Source organism: Patella vulgata, chromosome 2, assembly GCF_932274485.2.
Source record: "Patella vulgata chromosome 2, xgPatVulg1.2, whole genome shotgun sequence".
NCBI lineage: Eukaryota > Metazoa > Mollusca > Gastropoda > Patellidae > Patella > Patella vulgata.
In genome coordinates this window covers 23223969-23233120 of record NC_065880.2, presented here as the reverse complement: position 1 = coordinate 23233120, position 9152 = coordinate 23223969, and the positions used below count along the sequence as shown (strand labels likewise).

Sequence of the window (9152 nt, the reverse complement as noted above, 5' to 3'; positions counted from 1 at the left end):
TTAAATTTAACTAATCTTTTACCTGTGCAACGCCGGATAATTTAGCTAGTAAGGTACAAAAATCAAAATGTGATGTAAAAGATTGAAAATACTGTATTGTATCACCACACATAGTTTCCATTGAAACAAACGTATACGTTTAAAATCGATGAGTTCAAATTGCAGTCTAAAGACTAATATTACTCGTGTAAGCGGGCTATTCTCCGTAGTCTCCAATGACTCTGCCAAACGCGACTGGATAATCGTAAGTCACATTTGTGAACCAGTAATCGGGGATAATAATCAGGGTTAGGGTCATGAGCTGAGTCTTTTAAAGGACACGAATCGGACTAATAAATGGTAAATACGGAAAAGTAATTATAAACCATAAAACTATTTAATCAAAACGTCTCATTCCTAATATATAAGATTAGCTCTGCTGTTGAAAAAGAATATCAACAGGATTTCATTTAAAAACTCATAAATCTCAAGTGTCAAGTCCGTGTGTTAAATTAACCATTGTTTGAATAGTTTGAAGGATTTAAGCAAACATTTCAACAGTACACGAGATCAATTGATATGTCATAAATTTTAAAGAAAATCTTTAAATATCGTTTTATTTATTAAAGAAATGTTATTGGCCTTTCTTTATCAGGCCATAAATTATCCATATAAATCATATTAACCAACAATAGGCAGTAGACATGCCCACTCCAGCTACATGCCATGATTTATTGACAGAGATCGTCTTATAACTTATCAACAACCAACATGTGTGATATTCTCACTTTATTATTATAAAAATAAATTGGAATACTACAAATATATACCGAACTATGTTACGATTACATAGAGGAACGACAGTTGTTCAGATAATTGATCGTATCGATTAATCGTTATTTGATCGATATCACCTATAGTCTTCAGTCTCAACTGAATTATTTACCAATTACCAATCGAATTTAATATGTACTATCTGTCGTCTAGAAATATTGCTTTCTATCTAGCGTTAACGACAGACCATGAATCACAGATTGTTCTTTCTACGATTTACTCATTCAGTCTGGACTTTTCGGATAAATAATGCTTTTCTCAAAAGCAATTTTGACAGATTATGATCGGTATTAAAATCGAAGATGAGAACCGCGCCAGACCAAGACCGGTATAACGGTAAAGATTGGGGGAGATAAATCGCCAGATAGGCGCTGCCAAGCAGTGGGGGCCACCACGTGTGGAAAGGCAATAATATTTGCTTTCAAAACCTTACCTCCGGCACAATAAACGGGCACACCACAGGGCGTCCACAACTTGTCTGTGATATCATTACTACTAGGGACTCGTACCAAAGACTCGACTTGCTACTTGACTTGAAATATTTATTGCGACTCGAGACTTGACAGTCGTGACAAATCCGTCTTAAAAGAGGCAAGGACTCGATTCGCGGTGAAGGGACATACCTCTAACTTGCTTTATTCGCCATAGACTCGTTGGTCGGGCAGTTTAATCGGAAAATATTCATAGAAAGACTGTAGCTTTGTGACGACTTGGGACTCAACTAGGTCCGGTACTAAAGACAGCGACTTGGGACTCGACACGACTCAGATTCGAGATGCGGCGACTTGTTCCCACTCCTGATTACTAATACACCCATATAACAAGGTGATTTCAGACACCGATGTCCGACACACTTGCTGTATCCGGACGCAGAAACGTCAGATTTGTGCCTAATAAATAGTAGGATATCCATAGAAAATACTGGGTAAAAACTCTTTTGAAAGCAACGATTACTCAATATGATTTCGTTTCGGTTTTTTATGGTTCAAAACGGTACATTGGCATACTAAAATCTGTATACTAAAACATTCGTCCCATCTGATGATTACTGAACTATGAAACCATGCTTGGACAATTTACTATATCTGGAATTAAGCAACAAAAAGTTGTATACTATACTAAAACATTCGTCCCATCTGATGATTACTGAACTATGAAACCATGTTCGACATTTCCATGTCAGTGTAGATTGAATATTCAACCAAAACGATGCCAATAAATGCCCATGGTCGCGAATGCAAGGACACGATCTTTTAATTCTATTCCCATAACAGCTGATTCAAAATGTGTAACGATATCATGATATCGTGACTTGAATTCAACAATACTTCCACGATTACAATATTACAGATGATGAAAATGCAAAAAAGTTCATCGACACAAACCATATCAAAGACATTTTTGTAAAACACTCAATCACCTCAGTTTAAACTGAGTAGTATATTTTAACCGACACAGTGTCATCTTGTATAAACAAAATATTACAAATTCTGGTAGATGTGGTAATCAGCAGAGCAAAGGTTAAACCGATTTAAAGTTTCACGGCAAAAAAGACACTTTTTAATCTGTAGCCAGTGATACTAATAATGTATCTTTTATACTCTCAATAGTAGTTGTTATGAGTGAATTCCTAACGATAGGGGTAATTCCTAACGATAGGGGTTTGACCATCCAGTATCTAAATAAGCCGGAAGGCTGGTTGGTAGGTAGCAAGATATTTTACTCCAGTCGTATACTACTAGTGCACCAAAGTTATGGAGATACGTTGGGTCTTAATAATCACCGGTCTGAGCTTTTATTGACATTAGCGCCCAAAATATTTCTTAAAAAAATGAGCGACCAGGATGGTATGTTAATGTATATTCAACACATCACATCCACCATTTAAATGATTTTAATGCTCTTGTCAGTGATATTGTCGCTAGGGATTTAACAGTTTCTTACGACTTTATCTTTGTTAGTTACTACAGTATTATCTAACTTTTAATAGAATTCTAAAGTTCTTGTCGTGCTCATTGACTAAGTTCAGAAATTCTAATCCACTAGTGTTAATAGGAACTAATGATACCATTATAAAGTTAAACACGCAAATGCGTCTTTTTGAACTGCTTCTAATTAAGGAATGAAATATTTAGTGGCTTAGGGTCGTTAGTGCTATGAACCTGCTAAGATTTATCTGACGGAAACGAAATTGGAAAAAGTTCACTTCCTTTATAAGACACATCGATAGGGGCAAAGACTTGATGAGGTCTGCGCCGGTCAACAACAATTAGTCCATTATAAGATATGATACTGGCATATTTATTGTTTGTTTCTGATAGTCTTTTATCTCCTACTTGCTGCTATACAAAGTATACATTACTAGCACGCGGCGACATCAATCTCATTTGATTGACAAGAAGGTCATCAAAATGATTGATAGTCCAAAGAGGGGAATTCCTGGCGCGTTTCCAAGTAATTATATCCGGGCTTTTTGATTAGCTATGAGAGTTATCTCGCCTCGCTGAAAATTGTCTTGATTACACAGTATTAGCCTTGATGAAACATAGCAATGTTTTTGATAGACTGACAAGATGTACGAGACTACGTAATGCCAGAAATAAGTCAGCCATTGTTGTTTGGAGAGCCAATGAGAGACGAAGGAAGCGCCATATTTACCGGTTTATTGACAAGGGGGAGTGTGTATATAGGATGTAGTTACATTGATGTTATCACTAACTAAAGGTTAGATAAAATATTGACTTGGCTAACAACGTGTGTTGGAGAAACTTTATTTTGTTATTTTACAACTTGTGTACCTATCAACTAGTAGACATTTTAAAACAATGGCGCAACTTGATTCTTTGCACTAGTATACATGGATAAACTTTTGGCTATTCAGCACACCTATTACAAATAAACAAAGTTAATGTGTTTGCATATTGCACCGGATAAACTTATCGCAAACTTTTCTAATAATCACACACAAACACAAAACAGTAATGGTATTTTGATCTGACAACGCACCGTGTAGCTTGTTGAGAGAGGGATTGTTTTTAAGCCACTGGTATCTACTGGATTAAATTGTCATACCATGTTCTAGTTGAATATCGTGTTATCAACTTATCGCAGATTATTACTCAGATGATATCGCACTTTGATGCCCTTTGATTGACAACTTGGGGTCAATATTTGACCTGTGGGATATCCAGTAACTTAAACTGTCGGATTAATTTGTGTTAGTTTATTAAATTGAAGGAGATATTTTAGTTAGATCAACAAAATGAACAGCACATCACCATATATTCATCCAGACTATTATAATCCTCTCCAATCACCAGTAAGTTTCTTTAATACTTCTTTATTTCTCACACCTCATTCCACCGAAAATATCATGGGAAGCGTACATAACTGTAATAACGATTGAATGGAATGGGGTTTAACGTCCTATTTTTCTGCTTATGAAGACGGGCATACGCAATCTATTGTTCTATGGGGGAAATTTTCGCCTGGGCAGCAATTGAATTCCAACTGTCAAGGCTTATTTTACGTGCACAGGGGATCTCGGTCTTTCGTCCCAGCCGAACTACTAGACACTTTGTTTACCAGGTCTTCCGCACCGGTAAATGAAGAGAAACTTTCTTGGCCATCACCGAGAGCGAACCATAGACCCCATGGTGAGTGAGCCAGGCGTGGTGATTGGACTATTTAAACCCATGGTTTCGAAAAGTTAGACATATGGGGGTTGAGATGGCCTAGTGGGTCTAGAGTGTCACGCTTTGACCTCTAGCTGCCCGGTCACCTCTGGCTTGTAGTTGTGGTTTCGATCCCTGGTGTGAGCGTATGTGGCTTGGAGATAGGGGCGCCTTCTCAACCTCGTGGGTTTACTCCGTGTACTCCGGTTTCCTCCCACAGGAAAGACCCCTGCGGGTGCCCTAAGATAATAATAAAAAAAGGACAACTTGTCTGCGATATCACCTTCGGTGGATGCGGACATTAAACACTAAGAACAACAAACGTTAGACATCCAAACTGTTGACAAATCGATCTTGTTGCTTCTTACTAGTAACGATAAACCACTGAATATGCATGCAGTCTCCTATTAATATCCTAGCTAACTTTTTGTATCAAAATAACAATGTAAAACATGTTTTTGATATTCCATATTAAGAATAATTATACGCCGAGTTGCTCTATTAGGGGCTGTTGAGAGAGACCCGGGTCGCTGTGCATGTGTACTTTATTTAAATTGATGAATTGAAGTGTGATAAGGGGGTGTGGTTGTGTATTGTGAAATATACGTCAACTGGATAACGCACATGCGTCGAGGCAGCAGGTTTCGCGTTGTGAAATATCCTTACTCGCACGTGTGGCTGGAGAACATGCGGGAGAGTTTATTAAAACACACGTGGCTGTTAATCAGCATAGTTGCTTAAAATAGAATTGAAATAAGGAATATGATATTAAGCGAATTTATAATCTCTCTACTATTTGTTTTATAATTCAATACCCGGCCTGTCGTAACCCGAATGGTCGCTGTAGACATTATACGGCTATCCAGGGAGTGGAAATAATATTATGACATTTCTGGGGGTACATATTTCCAATTGAATGCCTGAAAGTAGATCAAGTGCGTTCTGTTTATCTCCTTTCTGTGTTAGAAATGAAATCAGACCGTTCTTACCCACTGTACGTTTTCATAATCAACGTACAAGCCCAACACACACTGTCTGTAGATGTGTAGTGGTTATTGATGAGTTAGTAGTCGTTGGCTGATATATCTCCGACACCCCTTTTATAAAGCATATTGTATTGATCGGTGAACAAGCAAAGATCGGAGTATATCGATCGTCTCTTCGTCTGCATATCCTGGCCTTTCCATATCAAAGGCTTTTTAGTTTGTTGTTTCGACGTTTCCGCTACTTGTCGAGCTGATTGTAGTCGCGTTATGGGAATTATTTAACAGACATTTGACATGATTGGCAGAAACTCATTTCAGTCAAGTGCTGAAACATGCCACCATTTTATATTTGCTCAGTTTTCAGTCAATACAGCCGTCGAAATCTTCATACAAATCTAATGATTGTCTTGTCACTTTTGTTTCAAGGCCGACAATTCAATAATTCCTTGAGTGATGCGTGTTAATTTCTTTAATGAAAACCTCGTGAACTCACGGCGGGAATATTTTGACGTAAACGAGTAAATGCTACTCGTGTATCAATTCCTATTCAGCAATATTTCTTTAAAGATCCATAAGTATATCAATTCCACACAATAGGACAGGCATCTGACAAGGATGCAGCAACGCACACAAAACCTTCTCGATAAAGTGTAATCGAAATCAATTCTTCAGTTATATTGTTGAGAATAAAATATAATTAGCCTACTGACTATTGCCTTGAAACCAAGGTTACAGTCTATCATATATACCAGTTGAACATATAATACCCTCTCAAATGTCATCAGCAGTAAACGTGTATTTGCGAACGCATATATTGATTCCCACTTGAGCCACAGTGCGATTTCCGTGGTCACAAAGTACCTGGTGCGAGGGCGTGGTTGTTAAACCAAACGGTCCCTTGCTTCTTGAGTATACAATATTGTGGTAGAACAGCCTCTTTGATGTGTCGTTGGTTGTTATCTTGTTTACATTGCATTTAGTGGCTAACATCATAATTTACTATAGAGGTATTCTGAATATTCAGTCTAGCAATGGGCCCCTAAGAGAGAAAAGCAGAACACGCTTACCCAGATTCCGCGACTTCGGGTAAGGTGAAAGGTTTTCGAAGTTTAAACCAGCTAAGGAGATAATACACGGAATCATTTTGACCTCGTTTTTATTTTAAACATGTTTCTTGTTTGTCTTTACAGATTGATGCCAAATCAAGCCCCCTTGCCTTGTTGGCAAAAACATGCAATGCTATCGGCAAAGACAACCCTCCTGCAAAACCTGTACTGAAATCAGTCGAGAAAAAAGAAATTGAAAAGACTCAAAATGGACAATCTCCCGAAAAGCTTTCAATACCAAATGAACTGAAGGATACCAAACAAGAAAAGGAGAAACCGGGCTTCAGAATGATTCATCATAAGGATCAATCTGGGATAAAAACAAAGTCCCCGACTCCAACTATTGTTAAACCCGAACATGAAACCAAAAAAGACTCCACCTCTATTCCAAGACTCTCTCCACCTAGTTCGAAATCTAGTGAATCTTCTGGTTCCCCACTTCGTTTCTCTAGCCCAATCCACTCTAAACCATCTTCTAGTCTGTCCCATGACGTAGCCTACCCTTATGGATTAAAGCAATCTAGTTCCTCGGGATACCCTAGTTTATCAGCTGCTTCGTTAGGGTATCCTGGGCTGTCTTTACTTGGCCAAGGATTAACTCCAGAATTAGCTGCTTTATACCATTCACAAATATTGGCTCAGTCTGGAATATACGGATACCCTGGATCGTCTTCCCAACAACCTGCTCTTAAAGCTAGTGCTGCTGCCACCTCTCCAATGAATCCTTATGTGAGTTATACTCGGGTTAGGACATCGTCAGGTGCTACAACTCTTGTACCGGTGTGTAAAGATCCATATTGTACAAATTGTCAATTAACTCTTCAGACTGCACATACATCAACCACTTGTAAAACACCTGGATGTTCCCAGTGTGCTCATGAAAAGGCTTTAATAGGATTAGCTACTGGTTCGCCAGGCATGGGATTTGCCGGAAATCCGTTGTCTTTGTATCCACAACTTTCATCTTTACCATCTAGTGCTGCAGGACTTTCATCTATACATGCTCTTTATGCCCATCCTCATAGTGCTTTAAGTGCCCATGAAGGACTACCATATGTGTGTAACTGGGTTTCAGGACATGATTATTGTGGTAAACGGTTTAATTCATCAGAGGATCTCATGCAACACTTAAGAAGTCATACATCGAGTATAGAATCAGGTTTAACAGCTGGTTATGGACTTCCGTTACCTTCGGGTCTTTCAACGGCTTCTGCAGGTTTAACTCATTTAGGGGGCTCTACACCCATTAGTCCCAGTGCATTGCGTAGAGCCTATCCAACTAGTCTTAGTCCTGGAATATTAGGTAGTAGTCGATTTCATCCTTACAAGTCGAACCTTGGAAATGTAGCTACTACTTCAGCAGGACAACCATTCTCCCCGCTGAGTGCTTACTACCCTTACTCAGTCTATGCGCAACGGCTCGGAGCCGTTGTTCCGTAAATCAGTTATATTTACATTGAATAAATGAATCGATGGAAAAGTTATTGTCGGTAGAAACAAAAGAGCATTATAATTCGAGAGACTTCTGTGGAATCGGATGTATACTCCCCCATCCACTGTTCGCATGTATTATTTGTGTTCTTTCTTTTGTGAAGATCCGACCATGAACTCCCAAGGCAATGTTTTGCTACTGTTGGTCGTTCAAATACAATGGCATCGCTCATGCTCGACGAAATCATGTTAAAACTGAAAACAGAAAAATATATTACAAAAGATAGTACTTGATGTGAAAATTAACAATTTTAATTATTGTTTGAATTATATTTTTTATGGTGCTAAGGTTATTTTTTACAGATGCATTATGTACGAGCCAAATCGTCCTATTGCCGGTCTTTTATTGTGTTTTTATATATTATATGACTTATTATTTAGACATTCATTCACATGACAAGTCCAAAATCAACTTTCTAGACTATCGTATGGCTGAGATATTGAGCGGTTAGACAATGCCTGCCATATCTTCGTTAAATGTTAAGATAGCCGTTACTCACGGAAATTACCGATTGAACGCTTGAAAATCGAGATTGTTTGGGCTACTTCTTGTCATAACTGCAAACATTCAAAATTTCGCTTAGGTAATTAGACTGGAATTGTTCCTTTTTTATAATCTATTTTTAAATTATTATAGCAAGAACGACCAGCTCTTTATCTAAATCTTACATAATGCATCTTTAATTGAAACAGAATGTAACGTTAAGATACCATTTTATCCAAGTGTTCCACAATTTCTATTAGTAATGTCTATAGTATGTTAAGAAATCCATTTAATATATTAATTTTACTTCGTTCCATATGCTTACAGTAATTAATTTAAATACTTTGTTGATTGTTGTTTTGTTTTTGTTTTTAAATAAAAGTTTTAATTCCAATTAAGCGAGATGTTCATTTGTTTACGTGACCAGCTTTATCCTAATTGTATCTTATTCCTCAGATTTTAAATCGATTATTAGGAGAAATTAGTGTTCCACTTTTCCCGATTCTCCCAACCATTTTTTCAAATAATTTACGCATTTCCACAGAACATAATCAATATAAATGCAGCGTAAGTTTAGACTTAGTGTGATCTCTCCAAA

General features: G+C 37.7%; 1 protein-coding gene across 1 annotated transcript; it reads left to right on the top strand.

Moving 5' to 3' along the window:
* Positions 1-3421: 3421 nt before the first annotated feature.
* On the top strand, positions 3422-8940 carry LOC126811136 (zinc finger protein Noc). The gene is made up of 2 exons (XM_050536619.2): positions 3422-4132; positions 6664-8940. The coding sequence occupies exons 1-2, from the start codon at positions 4076-4078 to the stop codon at positions 8017-8019; spliced, it is 1413 nt and encodes a 470-aa protein (XP_050392576.1). The 5' UTR covers positions 3422-4075; the 3' UTR covers positions 8020-8940.
* The last annotated feature ends 212 nt before the right edge of the window (positions 8941-9152 follow it).

Coding starts and splice junctions, on each gene's coding strand:
- LOC126811136 (XM_050536619.2), top strand. CDS start 4,076: ATGAACAGCACATCACCATATATTCATCCAGACTATTATAATCCTCTC. Junction 4,133..6,663: donor ATAATCCTCTCCAATCACCA/GTAAGTTTCTTT, acceptor TTGTCTTTACAG/ATTGATGCCAAATCAAGCCC.